Consider the following 22016-nt stretch of genomic DNA (forward strand, 5'->3'; position numbering starts at 1 on the left):
CATGCCTGTCAGCAAGTTCAGTGCTGTGATGAAAAGAATCTGGTGGCAACCTAATCAAGCTACTCTCATAAGCTCGATGCTGGCTGAGTTCTTGGCACTCTAGACTTTCCTGGTCTTTACCATTCATTTTCTGAACTTGTGTCTGTAGCCTTCTTTCTCATTGACCCAATAAAGTGTCCTTTTAGAGTTAGTTTCTTTTGCTTGCAAACACAAATTTGACTAACAAGCAGTAACTACTGGCAAGTACATACATAGTACTTTGAAGGCATACTATCTACTAGGAAATAAACTACCTTTGAAGCACTGAGCAATAAAAGAACAAATATCACAAAAGCACTAAGGTTTCCCCAGCTTTAATATTTTGCTTCCTTTCCAGGTATTTCTGTTATCTGAATATTCTCTAACTCTCTGCGTAAGTCTTCCTATGCTAAACTGTCATCTTTTGTTTATAATATATTTTCTAAGAAGGTGTCATTATGTAACACAATCCACTCAAGAGTTAAAATGTTTTGTGACAATGTTGTAAAAATAACTGTTCTGTTTTATCAACCTCTATGTTCAAAATCCTATAAAACAAAACTGTCACTCATAAGAACAACCCGACTCCCATTTGTCTTGTGGAATTTATTTGCCTTGGAGAATTTTTTTTTTTTGTCGGTTGTGGGGCTTAAACTCTGGGCTTGGGCACTGTCCCTGTGCTCTTCAGCTCAAGGTGAGCGAGTGCTTTACTGCTTGAGCCACAGCACCACTTCTGGTTTTCTAGTGGTTTATTGGTGATAAGAGTCTCCTTTCCTGCCCTGGCTGGCTTTGAACCGCGATCCTCAGATCTCAGCCTCCTGAGTAGCATGAGCCACTGGCACCCGGCTCATAAACCAAACTTTTAATAAAACCACCAAAGGGGGCTGGGAATATGGCTTAGTGGTTGAGTGCTTGCCTAGCATGTCTAGCATGCCTAGCTTGGATGAAGCCCTGGGTTTGAGAGCTTAGTACCACATAAACAGAAAAAGCCAAAAATAGCGGTGTAGCTCAAGTGGTAGAGTACTAGTCTTGAGCAAAAGAAATTCAGGGACAGTGCCCAGGCTCTAAGTTCAAGCCCAGAACTGGCAAACAACAACAACAACAACCCCCCCCAAAAACCCCACAAAACAAAAACAAAAAAACACCAAAGGATATACTCATGGTTCCATTAAACCAGAAACTGTCACTTACTTGAGGCTCATCATTGTTAAGCAAACCAAATGTCAGAAAAGGGGTTAACCATGCTGGTCAGTGGTTCCTGTGGACTAGTAAGGAAACCTGGGTTCTGGGACACAACAGAAGTGTAGGTATGTCTGGAATACAGGAAATCTATCTCTCCCAGTACTTATTAGGGCTCCTTTGTTTTCTAATTATGTTTCAGTCTTTGCTAACTTTTAAAATATATAGGATTCTGTTGCTTAGGAGAAACTAATTGAAAGCATTTGGTAAGAAGATAGGACTCTACTGTTTAACACTAGTCCTTTGTGCTTGAGTGCTTTTTTTTTTTTTTTTTAAATGTGATAGGGCTTGAACTTAGGGCCTGGGCGTTGTCCCTGAGCTCTTTTGCTCAAGGATAGTGTTCTACCACTTTGAGCCACAGCGCCATTTCCGGTATTCTGGTAATCATTTGAGGATAAGACTTTCCTGCCCAGGCTGGCTTTGAACCATGATCCTCAGATCTCATCCTCCTGAGTAGCTAGGATTACAGGCATAAGCCACCTTCATCCCAACAGGTGTTTTTGTTTAGCCTTTATATATTCTTTTATATATGTGCACACATATGCATATATTATATATACATACATATAAAAAAAGTACAAAAATTGGGTGCCACCATCCTCATTGGTACTTGTCAGAACCATAAGAACCAGTAGGTAACTGAAAGCTGGAAGTAGTGGTACACACCTGTAATCTTGTGGTGGTACATACCTATAATCTTACCATTCCAGAGCTAGAGGGAAGATGATCTCCAATGCCAACCTTCCAGATCTCAGCTTGCTGAGTTGGTAGGATTAGAGGTGTGAGCCGCCCGCACTCGAGTGGAATGGGATTTACTGATTATGTTTTAATTTTAGTAAGAGGAGCTACTACTATATGACTGTAAATTACTTTAGGTCTAGCCAGTGGTTAATGCCTGTAATCCTAGCTACTCAGGAGGCTGAGATCTGAGGATCGTGGTTCAAAGCCAGGCCAGGGCGGAAAATTCGTGAGACTCCTATCTCCAATTAACGACCAGAAAACCAAAAGTGGTAGAGAGCCAGTCTTGAGCTGAGGGACAGTGGTGGGGCCCAGAGTTCAAACCCCACACCCGACCAAAAAGAGAAAAAATTACTTTAGGTCTCAGAACCTCTGCTTCTTTATCTGTGAAATGTGGACAATGCTACCTTGGGAAGGAGACCGCAGACAAAAGTCATCTTCCTTTTCCTAACCAAGGTTTTCCAACGTCAGCAGCTGATAGCCCGGGGTCTCCTCTGCTGCAGGGCGCTGGGCGGCAAACGCTGAGCCGCGGGGCCGCCTCTGGGGGGGGGCGGCCCCCTGCAGGCTGGGTCCGTCCCCACCCCAGCTCTCAGAGACTGCTCCCGACCTTGTTCAAACCTCCTCGGGCGGCACATCACGGCTGCTGAGAATCCCAGCTCATCCTGTGTGGATCTACGGGAGAAATGACCTCAGCCCGCGTCCCACTGTCAAGAGAGCAGGGACCGTGACTCAGGAGTCCGGGGTGCAGTGAGCAACACAAGTCCCTACTGATGGGCTGGGTGGGGAGGAAAGGGACCACAAGGGACCGAGCCTTCCAAAGGACCCTCACAGGTCGCCACCGCACAGCCCATTTCTAGAGAGGTGTGCTTTCAAACGACCTGTAACACTCGCTTCCCGACAGGTGATAGCTGGCGAGTGGCAGGCCCACCTGGAGGGCAGCGGATGGGGGGTCCCGGGAGGAAATGAAGCACGAAGCCCCGCCCCCAGGCCGCCAGTGCTGGGTCGTAGCCCCGCCCCTCGACCCTCAGCCCCGGCCTGTTGCCCCGCCCCTCAACCAGAGCCCCGCCTCTCTGCCCTGAGCTGTCCTGGGTATCCCCGCCTCTCGGCTCCGAGCCCCGGCCTGTAGCCCCGCCCCTCGACCTCTAGCCCCTCCCGGCCTCGCGCCCTCCACGACGTCCGCCGGCGCGCTGTGCGTGCGAGGCAGGGGCGGGGCAGAGGCGTGGGCTCTGCCACGTCTGGGTACGGTTCCCGGCTGTGGCGCGGGAGGAGGTGGCGCTGCCTCTGCAGCCGGATCCAGATCCGGATCCGGTGCTGTGGAGCCCGGAGGGAGAAGCGTGCGACGCGCCTGGAGGGGAGCGCCGACTGCGGGTGAGGACGGGCCGGGGGCTGGGAGGCGGAGCCGGCCGTGCGCGCGGGCCGTGCGGCGCCCCGGCGGGCCAGGCGCTGGCCGGCGGCTCTGGGGGCGCGGCGGGGCCTGGGTGGGAGCTGTCGGCGGGCCCGGCGCCGGCGCGGGCAGCGGGCTGACCTCCGCCTTTGTCTCCCCTCCCGGCCCCTGCTTCGCTCGTGAGGACGGCCGCGGAGACGGCGCGTCTCGGGGAATGGCCCCGTGGGAGAGGCCGAGCTACCTGTTTGATGCCTTGGCGCTGACTCCGAGCTCTGCACGGCCACCGAGCCCACGTGCCAGTTCGCTCCCCGAGAGTCACCCCGAGGGAAAGCCTGCAGGGCCAAGATCAAGCGCGCGTCCTCGAGGCTCACACGAGTCAAATGGGTGTACGGATACAGACGGGTCCTTCCTCCCCCCCCCCCCCCCCCCACGGGGACTGAAGATGCCCCGGAAGCAATCTGTCCATAGTCATCACTTATCTAGTGGCAGTTTACATTTGGCTTTGGGTTTTCTAGATTTCTGGATCAAGTGTAAGGTTTGTACGTGTGTTTGCCGGTCTTGGGGCCTGAACTCAGGGCCTGGGCACTGTTCTTCAGTTTTTATGCTCAAGGCAAGTGCTCTACCAGTTGGGGCCACAGCTACATTTCTGGCTTTTTGGTAGTTAATTGGAGATAGTCTTAGGGACTTTCTTGCCCAGGCTGGTTTAGAATAGTCTTAGCCTCCTGAGGAGCTAGAATTATAGGCCTGAGGCACCAGTACTTGGCTTTTCAACCTTGAATCTCCAGAGTCTGCTACTGGTTGCTTTCAGTTTTGCACCTCCTTAGTTGTATTAATCCGATAGAGGCTTCAAAATTAAATTTCTTCCATTGTGTCAAAATTATCAGTTGAATGAAAGCCTCTCATTCAATATTAATATTGGTGTTACTAGGTTTGGTGTGTGGTTTTTGTGATCCACTATGGCAGTGTGGAAGTCTCTTCTTGGTTTTCTGAAATGTGACCTGTACCTAACTCTTCCTAGCCAGAGCTAGGAAATATATTGCCTTGAAAATGCACACATTTAGTAGTGAAATAAGCAGTTCTTGGGGAAGAGTAGAGTTTGCTTATTTTTATTTTTTAAAGTTTTAAAAAACTCCAGAATAGTTCATATAACCAAACCTTAAGTACAGGAGTGGAGGTGACCATCAAAAACGTTTTTCATCTCTACATGTCTATTATTGTTTCTATGATAGTCCAAGCTGGCTATGAACTCAAGATCTTTCTCCCCAACCTCCCTAGTGCTGGAATTACAGGTGTCACTTATGACTAGTTTTTTTTTAATTGACATTGATTACTTGTAAACAGCAGTTTAATTTTAACAAGTCCATTTATGCATACAGTGCTTTTTGAGCATAATCACTCCTTTATTAGGTTTTTGATAAGGTTTGAGTCCTATCACCATGAATCACAGCTTCATGATCAAAAGGGTTAGGGCTCTTCATCTTTTATTTTATTGGCTGTTTTTTGATCTTTTACCTTTAGCAACATCATTCAGTGGAGATGTTTTAATCTATTTGTTTTTAAAATTAAATAAAAAATTAAATTAAAAAAATTTTTTAAAAGTCTGGTTTTAATCTATGTCTATTGTTTTTTTTTTTTTTTACCGATTTAAAATCACTTAAATAGGGGAAAATTATTAACTCTTGTTACTGGAAAGTTGTGTTAGAAAGTTGTCATTTGTTTACCATTCTCTTTCCTTTCTGTCCATTGCATGGCTTCTGTGTAGGTAGTATTCTTTCCCACCCACTGACCTTGGACAAGGCTGGCTGACCAGCAGAATGTGGGTAGGAGTGATATTGTGCCAGTTAAAAGGAGAGGCTTTTTTGAGTTGCTTTTTTCTCACTGCCATAAGAATGGCTTGTCTTGGGGATTTGTGCTGCCTCAGTATGACTCATTTACTAAATACAATGAGGATACAGATGAAGAGGAGACACAGTTTTCACACCCTCTCTGGGTATGCTGCCCTGGGAGCCTCCACACAATTGTGGATTTCCTGGTACTTTTTAAAATTGTTACAAACCCGTAATAACCATTGAAACTTAGCTTCAAACCAGGCAATTTTATTTATTCTAGTTTTGCAGTACTTGGGGACCTCAATATAAACTTCTTGATGTATAGTTGTTTTGTAAACCAAATAATAATCCCTATCTTGTTTTTTCCTAAAATCCTTTGAAAATTTGGTATCTAATCTTCTCTTGCTTTTCCTTTTCCAGCATGTTGATTAAGCACCAGAATTTTTCTACTTGAAGACATGTGAGATAAAGTGATCCTTAAGTTTGGGTGTTTTTTAAATAGCACATTTTTAAAAAAATTTTCTTTTTTCAGATAAGGTCTTGCTATATAATTCACTATGTGACCCTGGCTGGCCACAAGTGATTTTCCGATCCTCCCTCAGCTTCCTGGGTGCTGAGTATAGGTACTAATGTATGGCTGATGGCTATAATGGATGGTAATTTCTCTCCAAAATGATTTTTTTCCTAGTGCATTTTTTTTTGGGGGGGGGAGTGGGAGGAGGGTTGGTTGTGGGGCTTGAACTCCAGGCCTGGGTGCTGTCCCTCAGCTCTTCAATTGAAGGCTAGCACTCTACCATTTGAGCCACAGTGCCACATCCGATTTTCTGGTGGTTAATTGGAGATAAGAGTCTCACAGACACCCAAGCTGGTTTTGAACTGCGATCCTCAGATCTCAACCCCCTGAGTACCTAGGATTACAGGCATGAGTCACGGATGGGCACTTGGCCCTAGTGCATTTTTGACTAGTCTTTAATTTTCATTTCCAAACTATAGGTTCCAAGTGCCTTGCTAGTTAAATTTTGAACTTTTACACAACAATAAAATGGAGATTATCTATACAAACTCACAGAGTCTGAAGTCATTTTGACCAGCAGGACTAACTAGCTACATAATTGTGGTAGTGTGCAAAATTAAAATGTAGAACTCCCTGTTAAAAACTAATTCAAACTGGCAGCAATAGAGTAAGTCCTGTGAGGCTGGCCCTCTAGCCTTGTGAATTTTATCTTTCTTCCTTACCTGCACAGGAACCATTCTTGCACCTGATTTGTAGTCTGTAAAACAGGGGAGCAATCATGATGCAGCTTTCAGTGTGCTTTCAAGAGCCAGTAAATACAAATCACTCAACAAATAACAAGTATAACTTAATATTTGTAATTCATATACTAGGACCATCTAGTTAAGGAAAAGCATAAATGATTTATATTTACTGGCAAAAATTAAAGCTTAATTCTTCTCCCCTCTTATTCATGAGACTAACCCTATTTTCCCAGGCTACATTTTATTGGTAACAAAACTTTATAGGAAATAATAATATATATTCATCTTTTTCAGTATTGGGAATTGAACTCAGGGATTCAGGCTTACAAGACAGGTGCTATACCACTTGAGCCACACCTCCAAATCCTCTTTTTTTTTTTTTTTTTTTTGCTTTGGTTAATTTTGGGGAAGGGTCTGCTCTGAGTTTTGATCCCCTGCTGTGGTACTGCTCAGGTTGCTGAAATAGCTATGCACCACTGTACTCAGACACTGACTGAAAGGCAGTCTCTGGAAAGTTTATGGTCTTGATCTCCACCTCCCAAGTGGCTGGACTATAGGCCTGAGCCACCACACCCAGCTTAAAGTTTGTTAATGTTCATCTATTTCCTTTTGAGCTTTCGTTATACTTCATGCTTACAACTATAAAATCCATGATCAAAATGTTTAGCATGTTGCCTTAAGGAACTTAAATTTTTAGTATTTTCTGACTCAACATTTAATTGTACTGATTTTACTTTATTGGTAATTATTTAGAGCCTGTTTAATTTGCATGCCTGGAAAATGTTATCCATATTTCAAGTCAGATTACACATAGAACCTCAGGGGTCCAATTATCAGGAAAGGAACTCAGCATGTCCTAAAATTAACTTAGTGTTTAGTAAACTACATTTGTATTCTTTCCAAGAATGGTAACTTTTGTCATTTTCTTTTTGATGGTACTGGGGCTTTTGACTCAGGGCCTTGAGCTTGCTAGGCAGGCACTCTAGACCAGACATTTTCCCACTTGGTCATTTTTAGCCAGACAGAAATCTTCCAGTTTTATACTTTCTGCAGTAGCTGGTATGACAAGTATTCTTCACCATGCCTAGCTTCTTCCATTCAGATACAGTCTTGCAAACTTTTATGTCTTAGCTGGCCTGCAACTTTGACCTGTCTCAAGCCTCCCTCCTAGCTGGGATGGCATGCCAGGGTCAGTGCACTCAGCTGTGAGGAGTCTCAAACTTTTTGCCCAGGATGTCCTTGAACTCTGGTCTTCCCTCCCTTTTTAGTGACAAGGTTAACAAATATTTGTAAATCTAGTAACAAAGCACAAGAATATAAGCTACAAAGATTATATTCAGTCCATAAGATCAGTGTAAAGCTTAGAACAAACCTACAAGTAAAAATATCTTAAAAAGGCCTACTAGAAAATAGGATTCTCTTAAAGTTGAAAATATCTTTTAATCATTTCCTATCTGTTGTTAGTAAACATCTTTTTTATCAATCAGTGGTGTGGATATTAGATTTGAGGTAGGTGAAAGTAAAAATAGTCTATCACTCTTACTGATCATTTAAATGAAATTTTCATCAAGCATACTAATTTTCCTTCTATTAAATGCCTTAATAGTTAAAATTTTATTGTAGGTCGTACTGGAAAGATGAAACCTGATGACACTCCTATGTTTGACCCAAGTCTACTCAAAGAAGTGGACTGGAGTCAGAATACAGCTACATTTTCTCCAGCTATTTCTCCAACACAACCTGGAGAAGGCTTGGTTTTGAGGCCTCTTTGTACTGCTGACTTAAATAGAGGTATGGACTAACATTCATTTGTAAATTCTGATTAGAACTACATTGTTTCCTCCACAAATATTTTGTTAGTCATTTGTTAAAACTTTTGGACTCCTTTTTATCTTGTTTAAAAAAAAAAACCACTGGGATAGCCAGGTGCTGGTGACCTAGGCCTGTAATCCTAGCTACTCAGGAGGCTGAGATCTGAGGACTGCATTTTCAAAGCTAGTCTGGGCAGGAAAGGCAGTGAGACACTCATCTCCAATTCACCATGGAAAATGGTAAGTGGAGCCATAGCTCAAAGTGGTAGAGCACTAGCCTTGAGCAGAACTGCTCAGGGACAGCGCCCAGGCCTGGAGTTCAAGCCCCATGACTGACCAAAAAAAAAAAAAAAAAAAAAACTAGGATACTTAATTCCAGTGAACATGTGTTTGGCTACAATTGTGCAGGGAACTGTCTTGGCCAACAGGCTAAATGAAACCCTGACCAGAAAAATGACGTGTGTGTGAGTGTGTGTGTGTGTATTTATATATATGTGTATATATATATATTTGTACTTTATAATATTTCACAGGACTTTAATATAACTGCTGCTTTCAAAAAGGAATTTTAAATAAGCAAAGGTAAAATTGTCATTTAGAATACATAAGACTAGTCTTTAAGAAGCGTGGAAATGAGGGTAGAAGTACATTTTTCTTGGGTAAATTTATAGGATTTTTGTGTGTGTGTGTGTGTGTGTGAAAATACTGTACAGAGTGGGCTGGAAAAGTGGCTCAATGGTAGAGTGCTTGCCTTGCATGCCTGAGGCCCTGGGTTCGATTCCCCAGCACCACATAAGCAAAAAGAAAAAAAAAGCCGGAAGTGGCGCTATGGCTCAAGTGGTAGAGCGCTAGCCTCGAGCTGAAGAGCTGAGGGACAGCGCCCAGGCCCAGAGTCCAGGCCCCACAACCGGAACAAAAAAAAAAAAAGAAAAAATGAAAATACTGTACAGAGGGATTACAATTACATGGGCAAGATAATGAGTACATTTCTTATCAAGCATTGTTGCCTCCTCCTTTGTTTCCCCTTCCCATCTCTTCCCATCCCCCCCACCCCCAAACCAAACTTTTTCGACATGATTCCTTACATCTCATTGTTGCAATGGGTCCACCTGTATCCCTATTTAAATGATTTGTTTTTTCCCTTCCCCTCCACAAATTATACCAACATCAAATACGATGAAAGCAGGGGCTATACCGTGGGGGAAATTTATAGGATTTTATCTGTGTATTAGCATCTAAATTTCCAAAATAATTTCCTTAAACTTTAGTATTTAAAAGTCAGCATTTTCCTGGGTGCCAATGGCTCATGCCTATAATCTTAGCTACTCAGGAGACTGAGACCTGAGGATTGTAGTTTGAAGCTAGCCCAAGGCAGGGAAGCCTTATCTCCAGTAAACTTCCAAAAAGCAGAAAGTGGACTCTTATCTTTAGTATACTTTCAAAAAGCAGAAAGTGGAGCTGTGACTCAGGAGGGTATATCATTAACCTTGAGCAAAAAAGCTTAGTTACAGTGCCCAGGCCCTGAATTCAAGCCCCACGACCTGCCTTGCTCCCGCTCCCTCGAGTCAACATTTACTTCTGAGTTTTCTTTTGGGTAGAAATCACCTATTTGGGGAAAATTGACATTCCTTATGTTAGAACTTAACACAAACTACATTGAAAAAATGTATTTTCTAACGATAATTATTAGTTTTAAAAGGATGCACTATTTTAAATATTTTATTCAGGCAAAAATCACTGACGAAACCAATCATTCTTTGTTATAGTATATTATGGGAAAAACAACAGGCTCACTTAATCTTCTTAAAACTACACTAATTAAAAGATCATTATGCACTAACCAGTGACTCATGCCTGTAATTCTAGCTATTCAACAGTATAAGATGAGGATGGAGGTTTGGAGTCAGCCGGGGCAGACACATTGCTGAGACTTTTATCTCCAGTTAGCTACCAAAAATCTGGAAGTGGAGGTATATCTTTTGTAGTAGAATGCCAACCTTGAGCAAAAAAGACTAACAAAAACAAAATGTGGGAACTGGAAACCATTAGCTCATGGTATAATCATAGCTACTCAGGAGGCTGAGATCTGAGGTTGTGGTTCAAAGCTGCCTGGGCAGAGTCCATGAGACCCTTTATCTCCAATTAACCACCCAAAAGCCAGAAATGGAGCTACAGCTCAAGTGTTAGAGCACTAGCCTTGAACAAAAATTTCAGAGACAGCACGAGGCCCTATGTTCAATCCCCAGGACAGACATACACACATAATACATACACCCCAGAGGGGTTATGGAAAAACTGAAGAAATAATTTCCTATATCCCACCAGGACATTTCTTATCATACTGTTTTCCAAAACTAGGTTTTTTTAAAGTACTGGGCCAGCTGACAGAGACTGGAGTTGTCAACCCTGAGCAATTTATGAGTAAGTATTGTATAGCTTTTTTTTTTTAAATAAGAATTTGAACTCCTTTCAAACCTGTTATTTGTTTGTTCATTTGGCTAGAATTTATCAACAGATTAGCTATTTCTCATCTAAATGTGTAACAAGGGTAAATTGCTTTTCAACAGTGGAATTTGTTTTGCAAAAATAACCTACTTTTAGCTATGCACTGGTGGCTCACACCTGTAACCCTACTCAGGAGGCTGATATCTGGTGGTTCAAAGCCAATCCCCTCAGGAAAGTCCCGAGACTTTTTTGTTTGTTTGTTTGTTTTTGGTGTCCAGTTGTGGGGCCTGAACTCTGGGCCTGGGCGCTGTCCCTCAGCTCTTCAGCTCAAGGCTAGTGCTCTACCACTTGAGTGAAAGCGCCACTTTTTGTTTATGTGGTGCTGAGGAATCGAACCCAGGGCCTCAGGCATTCAAGGCAAACGCCCTACCACTGAGCCACCTTCCCAGCCCTTCCCTGAGACTCTTAACTCCAGTTAACCACCAGAAAACTGGAAGAGGCATTGTGACACAAAATAACTACCACCATCACCACCAAAAAAAAAAAAAAGGAAAATAGAAAACTTTGGTCAAGGGGCTGGGAAGGTGGCTCAGTGGTAGAGTGCTTGCCATGCAAGCCAGAGGCCCTGGGTTTGATTCCTCAGCACCACATAACCAAAAAGAAAAAAGCCGAAAGTGGTGCTGTGGCTCAAGTGATAGAGCACTAGCCTCGGGCTGAAGAGCTGAGGGACAGCGCCCAGGCCCAGAGTTCAGGCCCCATGACCGGATGCAAAAAAAAAAAAAAACTTTGGTCAAAACATTTTGAAACCAAGACTACAAATTACAGGATATAACCACTGCTTATTAAAATTTGAATTTTTGCTCTATTTGAGTTTTGTTGAGTGTTACATAAGTAATGAAAATATTGAGGTTTTAATTATAGTAATGGCAACATAAATTGGTCTGTATTGTACTGCTCATTTAAAATAGCTAGATGGGGGGGGGTGGAGGCATGGTTCAGTTGGTAGAGTGCTAGTCATTGAGCAAAAGTGGCAGTAATGGTTTTGGACCAAGAAAAAAGGAAAATAGCTGGATGTGTCTTATTTTACTAGTAGATTAATGTAAAGGTATAGACACAGTCTAATCAATACTGACCGTTTCCACAGAATCTTTTGAGCGTATGAGGAAATCTGGGGACTATTATGTTACAGTTGTAGAAGATGTGACCCTAGGACAGATTGTCGCTACAGCAACTCTGATAATAGAACATAAATTCATCCATTCCTGTGCTAAGGTATGTTCTCTTATTAATGCTCATGAATAAAATAGGCAAGTGTTTTCTAGCAAAAATAACTGACTTTTCATTAGACAAATTGTGTTAATACTTCTCTCATTGATTCTGAGCAATCTGTCAGCGACAGGCATTTTTCCTCTTACATTTCTGAAAATTGTAAAAGTGTTACTAATATAAATTATTTGCTAAAATAATCAGAGAAAAAAACAGGGGCTGGGAAGGTGGCTCAGTGGTAGAGCGCTTGCCTTGCATGCCTGAAGCCCTGGGTTCAATTCCTCAGCACCACATAAGCAAAAAGCCGGAAATGGTACTGTGGCTCAAGTGGTAGAGCACTAGCCTTGAGCTGAAGAGCTGAGGGACAGTGCCCAGGCCCAGAGTTCAGGCCCAAGGACCGGACCCAAAAAAAAAAACAAAAACCCTGTACAATTCCTGGTTTTTCTAACTAAGAACAATGGGGTGATTTTTGACTTCTTAATGTTAAGTATTTTTTAAAAAACAAAACACTACTTTTTGGGTGGCAAAGCTTGTAGAACATTTTAATCTGTTCCAATTTGGACATTACTGGTACATTACTGCCCTTTTTCACCCTTCATGAGCTCACATCCAAGAGTAAAACCAAAGGAAAGACACTAAATAACAGAATAAAAGATAGGGATATTTAGAAAATGCATTCTGTAATTTGTTAATGGGGGGGAGAGCCCGTTTGATTTTTTGGTGTTGGGGATTAAATTCAGGTGCATGCTACACAAGTACTCTTAATGATTTGAGCCACACGTAAGTCTGAACTTCTGTGCCAAGGCTGGAAACAGCAATGTTCTTTTCTCTATTTCCTGAGTGGGATTACCAGCATGCTTACCAATGGAGTTTCTATGTTAGAAATGGGAAATTTTACTTGGATGTCTGTAATAAATTGCTGCTAAGCAAGGGCTAGAATGATGGACATATTGTTTATGACAAAATTATACAAAATTATGGTGATAAGAATTCTGAGATTTGCTTTAGAACAATGGGTTAGGGAATTGGGAATACAGTTAAAATGATTGTCACTTTTGATTTATTATCTATCTGTATGATAGTCATTCTTATTTAATGCCTTGTTGGTTTAGCTTTCAACAAGAATGGTTGCTCAGTTTTAACATATTAAATGTTTTCAGAGAGGAAGAGTGGAAGATGTTGTTGTTAGTGATGAATGCAGAGGAAAACAACTTGGCAAATTGTAAGTAAGCCGAAACAAGGTAACCCTGGGCTAATTAGATCCTCAGTTACTTTTTTCTTGCCAGTATGTTGTTTTATGAAGTTTTTTGTTTTCTTAGGATGCTAAGAATTGTCTCAAGAGCCTTATTTCTGCATGGTACCTGCTTTACTTTTGAGTTATATCCCCAACCCAATAGTCTCATTTTAAAACATGTGCTGTTCTGAAGTTCTTTCTGAGCTTCATTGTGAATTCATTCTCATTCTGAAGTATAGTTTCATCTCAGAATTTGAAAACTGAAAGTATACTCCATTCCCAAGAGTAACATCTTAAAGTTAACTTTTAGTTCCCTTATTAACAGGAAACAAAGGAGCAAGTCAGATGATGTGCCCTAAGGAAATGTTTAACTGTTATTAACATTGTATAATTTAGTGACTATCTTATAAGAGAATTTTATGATCTCCTTTGAATTTTTAAGCATGAGGTATGCACCAATACTAATCTAGGTATTTGGTGAACAAAGTAGACCAATTTAGTGTTCCAATCAGTTTAGCAGGTCCTAACTTGTTCAATCAAGGTTTTCAATATTATAGAAGATGGACTGGGAAATGTGGCTTAGTGGTAGAGTGGTAGCCTTGAGCAAAAAGAAGCTCAGGGACAGTGCCCAGGCCCCAAGTTCAAGCCCCAGGACTGGCAAAAAAGAAAAAAAAAATGATAAAAAGGTTTTTTTTTGTTTTTTTTTTTTTTACAAAGCTGGGTGCTAGTGGATCATGCCTGTAATCCTAGCTACTCTGGAGAGCTGAGGTTTGCAGTTCAAAGCCATCCTGGGCAAGAAAGTCTGTGAGACTCTTATCTCCTATCAGCCATCAGAAAACTGGAAGAGGCACTGTGGCTTAAAGTGGTACAGCACTAGTCTTGAGTGAAAAAAATTTGGGGATAATGCCCAGACCCCATGACTAAAAAAAGTCTGTTTAAACATTCACAAACCCTACAGTAAATGAACACTCCTAGTTTTTATCTCTTATCACAGTTAGGTTACATTTTTTATATGAGGTTATGATTAAGCATTTATAAAGATGTATACTGTTTTGCTTTATGTCCACATCATATTAGACCCGTCTTGAGTAACCTGATCCATAGTAACCGGATCCATATTCTAAAACCCATATTCTAGCATTAAAAAGGATTTAAGGCTGGGTGCCAGTGGCCCACACCTGTAATCCTAGCTACTCAGGAGGCTGAGATCTGAGGACTGTGGTTTAAATCCTGGACAGGGAAGTCCATGTGACTATCTCCAATAAAGCACTTAAAATTTTAAGCCAGAAGTAGAGCTGTGGCTCAAGTGGTAGAGCAGTAATCTTGAGCAAAAAAGATCAGAGACAGTGCCCAGGCCCTGAGTTCAAGCCCCAGTACTGGCACCAAAAATAAAAAAGTGGTAACAACAAAGCTGTTGGGCCAAAAAAAACAACCCCCCCCCCAAAAAAAAAAAAGAACAAAGCTGTGAAGTGCCTATTTTATTGAGAATGCTAAACCTCTAATTTGAATAGTAGCTTTAGAATAAAAACCCAAACCTTGTACATGTTGGGAAGTTACTCTACCATGAGATAAATCTTCAGCTGCAGGAATAAATTGTTTTATGAAATAATTTCGGCTATTCTTTTACAAAGGTAGACAGTCTTTTTAATGTTAACAAATTCTTAGAAAGGACATGATCTCAAACTATTTCCAACTAAAAAGTCTATTTTTATGTAAGAATTCACATTGTTAAAAATGTTCTGATTAATGTTTGTCTCCCTTTTTTTGAAATTTCAGATTACTATCAACTCTTACTTTACTAAGCAAGAAACTGAACTGTTACAAGATTACTCTTGAATGTCTACCACAAAATGTTGGTTTCTACAAAAAGTTTGGGTACACAGTATCTGAAGAAAACTACATGTGTCGGAGGTTCCTAAAATAAAAATCTTAAGAGAACTGTCAACAAAGGGGTCAGTGCTAAAAGGCTTTAACTCTCTGTAGAGTTACATTTTGTTGCTGCAACACAGTGACCTGCCTACAGACTGGACTGAAATAAAGAACATTGTAATACAAAGTGTAATGACATTAAAAGATTACTCTGGGCTTATGTGAGTTTAGATCACAAATGATTATTATAAAGGGGGTGATTTTTAACCAAAGGAATATATTTTTAACTTGAATCTTTTCTTGCATTGTATTTTTCTAAAGTTTGGCTTCATTTCTCAGTAGTCGAGTACACTTAGTAAGTTTACATGTCTGCTTTATGTGCTGCTCAATAAAAAAAATACATTTAGTTAGAATTAGGTATTTTTTTTTCCAAAGAAATATCTAGACTTAGGGGTTTACACCATATTATATGAAATCGATAAATTGGCTATTATAAATATATATTTATACACTGAAAATTCTTGACCTTAATACTGGGAAACAACCTGGGCAGCTTTTTAAATGAAGTAGAAATAGGTGTGGCTTAAGTGGCACAGTGTCCCACCTAGCAAGCTCAAGGCCCTAAGCACAAGTACTGCCCAAAAAAGTACAAGAAATAAAAATTATCTCATAAAAATATTACAGATGCAAGGTATAATAAAATATAGGGCATCAGTTTTAAACAGTGAATTAACAGCACATATGTATGTGTGTGTGTGTGTGTGTGTGTGTGTGTGTGTATACCATTTTTTCTGGTTATCTAAATGATAATTTTTCTGGAGTCACATTTTAATGAAACATGGAATATTATAAAATTAATTAGAAATGTGGCACTGTAACATTTTTGAAATGTTGATGGAAGTTTTTCTACTTAATGTGATTATCGTGATAGTATTATTCTAGTCACTGTCTTGGTTAATTTTATTTATTTTAATGATTTTTTTTTTAAAGTCAGAGGTGTAATGGCTCTAGTCTTTTGCATTCCATGCTAACATTAAACCTGTTTGTATAAACAGAATTCTGTCTATATTTTTCTTGAGTTTTATACTGATCTATCAGGTTAAATCATGATGTATTACAACATAGGTCTGTGTGTTCTTGGTAAAATTATCTTAGAAAGGAAGGGGCACCAGTATCCCATCTCTTGATTCATACCACTTAAACTGCATTCTGGATCTCCCTCCACTCACCTCTAGTTTCCCAAAACAACTGAAATTGACAATAGAGAGTGAACTACTTACTTACTGACAGCCTATACAGATGAACTTATTTGTTTCTAGGGAAAGCTACTTTTGTCTCTCCAGAAGAAATTCTGTAACTTTAGCAGTAGCATCATTAGGTCAATTCTGATATTAAAAAGCTATGTTAAATAAGACTGGTAAAAAGGCAAAATTTCATGCTTATTATGATTACCACTGAACTAGCTGAGGTAAAACTACCTAAACGATTGGCATTTCAGCCAGGTGCCAGTGACTCACACCTACTCAGGAGGCTAAGATCTAAGAATCATGGTTTGAAGCCAGCCTGGGCAGGAAAGCCCATAAGACTATCTCCAATCAACCACCCTAAAAAATTCAGTTGTGGCTGAAGTGTAGGGTGCTAGCCTTGAGCAAAAAAGTTCAGGGACAGTGCCCAAGCACTTAGTTCAAGCCCTAGAACCATAAAACAAAGATTGGCATTTCAACAAATCCCGTTTAGTTGTATTAAGATTCTCTCTGAAATCTTTCCTGGGGGAAACAATTATATATAAAGTTTAATATATAACAATTGTGTCAGTAAGAAAAACAGTAATTCTTGTATTTTGGAGGATAAACTTAACTTTCTCAGTACTGAATGTTCATCTACCCTTTTTAATCTATAAAAGTGAATACCAAATTACTTCTGCCCAGAAGATAAACAAGTTTTGAGACATAGCAGTAGGAATGAGCTTTTTGAGGTATAATGGCACAACAGTTTTTAATACAACCACCAATCTTCACAAAATAATTTTAATACTTTGTGCCTAGGCTAGCAGCATGTTGCACTGTTACATTCCTATACATACATTTTACTGAAGTACAATGTTAAAAGCAGAGTAACGTAAGCAATTGCCTATACAAGGTAAATAGACACTGTACGTTATTTTTCTTCTTGAATTATTTTGCTGCATAGTAAACTGCAATTACATGTCAGTACAATGTTACTGATTTATAGAATACACTTTGAACTGTGAGGTATGGTGGCTCCCTGTGAGAGAGAGCTTAACATGTAAACCTGAATATTTTGAGAGTGATACACTTTTTTTAGCTGCCATGGATGGGAAAGACAAAAAAAAAAAAAAAAAAAAAAATCCAGCACTCAAAGACCCTAGAAACTAGTTTTTCTAAATCAATAAAAAATAAATTCTCTAGTAAATCTCAACTACTTCCTATCATTTCCTTATTGGATCATTATAAACAAAGATAACTAATATTGAAGTGAAACTGTGTTTGTTACAGGTTTATGGTTTAAACCAATTAAAAAAAAAACCTGCCAGGTAACTGCTCATTTACTTTACATCAGGTTGAGATCCTGATATATACACCTCAACTTTACAATTCAAGATTGCCATTAAATACTTCTAAATCACTGGAATTACCATGGTAATAAGACAATTAGGAACCTTATATATAGAGATAGATATATGTATTTTTTTCTTTTTACAAAGGACATGCTTAACATTTTCTGATAATTCCTCTAAACTCAGATTAAGCATAAAATTCCTCCAGAATGAATATTTTTCTAAAAGTTATGTGGTTAAGAGTTGGTAGCAAAATATATTACACTTTTTTTTTAACATTTCCACCATACAGTAGATAAAAATTAAGTATTGTTTAAAAACCTGAAGAAATTAACATGAACCAATTATATGAAATTAGAGGATGAGAATACTGACATTCCAGCTTGAAAATTTTTAATATTTTCATACTTTCAAAGTGGACAGTAATGCACTTTCCCTATGTCGATGTTAATTTCACTCTAAATTCTGTGCTCAGATTACTATTTAATGTTAAAATTGGGTGATTATTCATACATTATTCAGATCCTCTAGAATATAAATCATGATTGGCTAAGTTTCTCAGTTGACTATCACAAAACATAACTGAAAAGCATCACAGAAATAGAACCAAACAGAACAAAAAATAAGAGCTACCAGATCATCTAGTTGAACAGCAAATACAAACAACCAAAGAAAAACTACGTGTTCTTTTATGAAAGAATAGTAAACCTTGCTTTGTCCACATTAATATTGTGCTCAATATGGGTGGGTGGTAGTCCCTTTTTGAGATTGGCAGTCCTAGTGTTTCAGAGAGCCTGTCTTCCTACACAGGTACTTTGAGAACAAAAATAGTATTTAGAAAGAGTGGAAAGTTACCAGATAAAAATTATTAACAGCTGAATCTGTCATTTTGGTCAGATTACTTTAGCAAGGATGTATATTTTTATGAAACTAATTTTTCAAAACCTCAAATGCCTCATTTTTAAGACAAATTTACTCTTAAAATATTTTAAGTAGAGCTTCTGCTGAATAAAGCATCATAGATTATGATTTGATTGCAAGAGATCTTTCCTGCCTGTCCAATGTGAAATATATACAGGAAAGACACCATTTCTTCACCAAGTAGAAGTTTTGAACACCTAATGCAACCTGACTCCATTAGACTACACCAAATGACCTAATTGTACACTACTGTACAATTGTACAATCCCTCAGAGGGATCAATAAAATGCTGTTTTCAGGGTAGTTGAGAGGAAATCAGAAGAGGAATACAGAAGGGCCAACAGGAATTAACTCTTAACAGAATAATTCTAATTATTTTCCCTATGCTGGATAATAGAGATTTATCTGTATTTTTACATCAAAAGGAGGAACACAAAGCAAGTAACTTAGTGTAGTAAGTTACTTTGCACAGTGCCTCTGGGTACTAGGGGAATGCAATATTCCCATCAGTAAAGCACCTCAAGAGAGGACTGAGAAAAAGTGAGATAGATACAAAGGAGTTTGTGCTACCCTAATGTCATCAACTACAAAAAGTTAAAAACTTTCTCCCCCTAAAATAGCAAAAATGTTTTTCTTAGAATTAACTTTTATACAATATAAATAAAAGTAGAGAACCAAAGACCCATAAAGTGACTGTTAATGCAAATTACAGGAGGAATTTGGATTAACTCACTGTAAAGAACTAATTAAAATTCTTTTTGAAAATACACAAGACTTACAAGTCACTTTCCCCAATAAATGCATCTTCAAAGAAAACCTTGCCAGTCTGAGCTAAAACTTCACAGAACAATTAAGACAACATAAATGTCCCATATTCCAAATAATTTAGTAGTGCTTCTTCAAGCCTTACACATTCAGTTTAATTTATGGTTTAAAAAATTACAGAAAAATATTAAGAATGTTTTACTGTTATACTAGTTAGAGGTCACATGAACATTTAATTTTTTTTAATGATGAAAGGCACTTTTTTGGGGGGGGTTCATTTAGAAAAAAATAGTGCTACATTAGTTTCTTATATTCTATTTAGAACCATTTTAGAAAGTTAAAAAGGGCTAGGCAACTCTGAAAAGAATAAATGCAACATTTGGCTTTAAGAAAAAAAGCTAAAAGGGAAATCATTTGAAAAATCTAACACTATCATTGTTTCTGAACATCTGGTACAATAAAGCAAAACATCTTTTTTTGGTAAATTAAACCTTTCCCTATAAACAAATTAAGAAGGTATTAGAATGGAAGCATTAATTAGATTAAGTTAGTAAAGTAAGGATAGCTGGTTGTCATGATTTATAGATTAATAGGGGATCAAAAATTTAAATAAAATGCTAATTAGGTTATTGAATTATACCAAAAATGTGGCAGATTCCTGCAGTTTAATGTTTCTGTTAGAGGCTTCATCATAAAATTGAACTGTAAAATTATTTTTAAATGTAATATATAGAACACAAAACGAACTTTTAGCAAACATTAGGAAATGTTATAAATTACCCAAATTCAAAGCGAATCCCCCTAACTTGCATTTTGTTTAAAGTAATAACTTTGTATCATACAAATAAATTTCAAGTATGAAAAGTGCATTATTGCAATAATACCTCTTTGTGAGTCCAAAATTCTTGGTTTATAATAAAACTGTAAAGTGTTTTTAAAAAAAGGAAAACCATCAGTGCTATCTATTGCAGAAGTCCAATATCTCAGTGCTATCTATTGCAGAAGTCCAACATCTTCTTAAAACGTTGCTCAACAAGTTGCAGAGAAACATGTCTGGAAGCAACATATAATTGAAAAGAAACTACTTGCGTTTTTCCCATTTTTACATTATTTTTTCCTGGTATTTTCTCCTTTCTTTCCCAATAGAAATTATCCTCTTTTATAATACTCCTTGAGTCAGCCGTTCTGTGCAGTTGCCACTTGCATATTTCCAAAATCATCATCTTCTTCATGTGTTCTCTTCAAGCTGCCTAGTTATTGAGTGAATATAATGTAAAGTGAGAGCTTATATAAACACAGATTATCACAGCCACTAAAATTTTTGTTTTTCAAAGTATGATACTATGTATATATACTATGATAACTTCCATGGTTGAATTTATAGTAAATCTTTAATGACAGTATACATATTTCCTCCTGGGAATTAAGTAAAGTCTCAAGCATTATAATAAACAGTAATTTAAAAAGTGTCAGAATAGAACTTTAGAAATAGGAAATGGTTCATAAAGTTTGATTGCCAACCAACTTGAGGCTTATCAGGCAACATAAGATGTGATTTAGAACATACTTTTTTTTTTTTTTTAGGTCAGTCATGTGGCCTGAACTCAGGGCCTAGGCCCTGTCGCTCAGCTCTTCAGCTTCCAGTTTTCTTGTGGTTAATTGGAGATAGGAGTCTCAGGGACTTTCCTGCCTGGGCTGGCTTTGAACCGCAATCCTTAGATCTCAGCCTCCTGAGTAGCTAGGATTACAGGTGTGAGCCACTGGCTCCTTTTATCTTCTCTTTATACCCCAAATCTGCTCATATAAAAACTTCCCACAGGAAGTGGCAATATGGCTCAAGGAGTAGAGCACTAGCCTTGAGCTGAAGAGCTGAGAGAGAATGCCCAGGCCCAGAGTTCAAGCCCCACGATTGACAGACAGACAGACAGACAGAGACAGAGACAGAGACAGACAGACAGACAGACAGACAGACAGACACACACACACACACAACACACACTTTGGGGTACAGTCAAACTGTCAAGACTTAAGATCTGTGCTAAATCCTACTAATACTTCATTCATAGATTCTAGTATGCTCCTAATATCTCACTATATGATTAATAAAATAAGGATATAAGGAAGTAAGGCAGGAGAAAACATCCAGCCTACGAGGGTCCTGTGATTGAATATGGATGAATTACTGCAGTTCTACAGGAACTCTGAATCACAGATTGGAAGAATGAATGAATCACTTTCTCCTGAAGTAACATTTTCAAGAAAAGGAAGATTATGTCTACTTTTCTCATTTTTAGGTGAGAAAACTCAGTGCACAGGCTGAGTTCAAGCCCCAGTATTGACACATACTTTTCACTTCAAGTGAGAAAAATAAACACAGGAATGCCATCAGTAGTTCAGTTTTCTAAATTGCAGATGAAATTAGAACAGACACATGGAAAAGTCACAACCTTTACTACCATGGTTATGTTACCTTCTGAAGGAATTAAGTCAGCAAAAGCACTGGCAAACCAAAAATGTCATTCATTACAAATATGTTTATAAAAGTAAGTCTGAGCGGGGCTCCAGTGGCTCACGCCTATAATCCTGGCTACTCAGGAAGCTGAGATCTGAGGATCACGGTTTAAAGCCAGCCCAGGCAGGAAAGTCTGTGAGACTCTTATCT

At 39.1% G+C, this 22016-nt stretch overlaps 2 protein-coding genes across 2 annotated transcripts in view; one reads left to right on the forward strand and one right to left on the reverse strand.

Moving 5' to 3' along the window:
* The first annotated feature begins 3216 nt into the window (after positions 1-3216).
* Positions 3217-16147, forward strand: LOC138815812 (glucosamine 6-phosphate N-acetyltransferase). Its single transcript, XM_070005169.1, has 6 exons — positions 3217-3363; positions 8089-8256; positions 10635-10697; positions 11866-11993; positions 13148-13209; positions 14998-16147. The coding sequence occupies exons 2-6, from the start codon at positions 8103-8105 to the stop codon at positions 15143-15145; spliced, it is 555 nt and encodes a 184-aa protein (XP_069861270.1). The 5' UTR covers positions 3217-3363; positions 8089-8102; the 3' UTR covers positions 15146-16147.
* Positions 16148-17103: 956 nt separating this feature from the next.
* LOC138815811 (serine/threonine/tyrosine-interacting protein) overlaps positions 17104-22016 on the reverse strand; it is a 34341-nt gene continuing 29428 nt past the window's right edge. The window contains exon 11 of the mRNA XM_070005168.1: positions 17104-20604. Within this exon, the coding sequence (XP_069861269.1) occupies positions 20531-20604 (74 nt within the window). The 3' untranslated portion in view covers positions 17104-20530. The remainder of the gene's footprint in view (positions 20605-22016) is intronic.

Source organism: Dipodomys merriami, unplaced genomic scaffold (assembly GCF_024711535.1).
Source record: "Dipodomys merriami isolate MVZ:Mamm:240054 unplaced genomic scaffold, mDipMer1.0.p SCAF_670, whole genome shotgun sequence".
In the NCBI taxonomy this organism is placed as follows: domain Eukaryota; kingdom Metazoa; phylum Chordata; class Mammalia; order Rodentia; family Heteromyidae; genus Dipodomys; species Dipodomys merriami.